Here is a 200-nt window from a genome sequence, read left to right as displayed (position 1 = left end):
CACCATCTTACCTCCACAGCTCTATCATCTATGTCGCAAGATGTTGAAGCATCCGTAGCTGTGTTATCCCTGTTCTCTTCTGCGTGTTCTTCTGACTCGACAGCCTCACTAGTTGAATCTTCTGTGGAAAAAGTAAAGAAAGTGAAAAGTTTATTCGTATCTCTATTTCATCATGAAATTTTGGACTTTTCTAATTCCTC

The 200-nt window shown here is 39.5% G+C and overlaps 1 protein-coding gene across 1 annotated transcript in view; it reads right to left on the bottom strand.

Annotated features, from left to right (window-relative positions):
* Positions 1-200, bottom strand: part of LOC119590794 (colorectal mutant cancer protein-like) — a 157,596-nt gene that overhangs the window by 13,836 nt on the left and 143,560 nt on the right. Inside the window, exon 6 of the mRNA XM_037939507.1 lies at positions 12-121. Within this exon, the coding sequence (XP_037795435.1) occupies positions 12-121 (110 nt within the window). The remainder of the gene's footprint in view (positions 1-11; positions 122-200) is intronic.

The sequence above is a fragment of the Penaeus monodon genome, chromosome 27 (genome assembly GCF_015228065.2).
Source record: "Penaeus monodon isolate SGIC_2016 chromosome 27, NSTDA_Pmon_1, whole genome shotgun sequence".
Classification (NCBI taxonomy): Eukaryota; Metazoa; Arthropoda; class Malacostraca; order Decapoda; family Penaeidae; genus Penaeus; species Penaeus monodon.
This window is presented reverse-complemented; position numbering and strand designations above follow the sequence as displayed.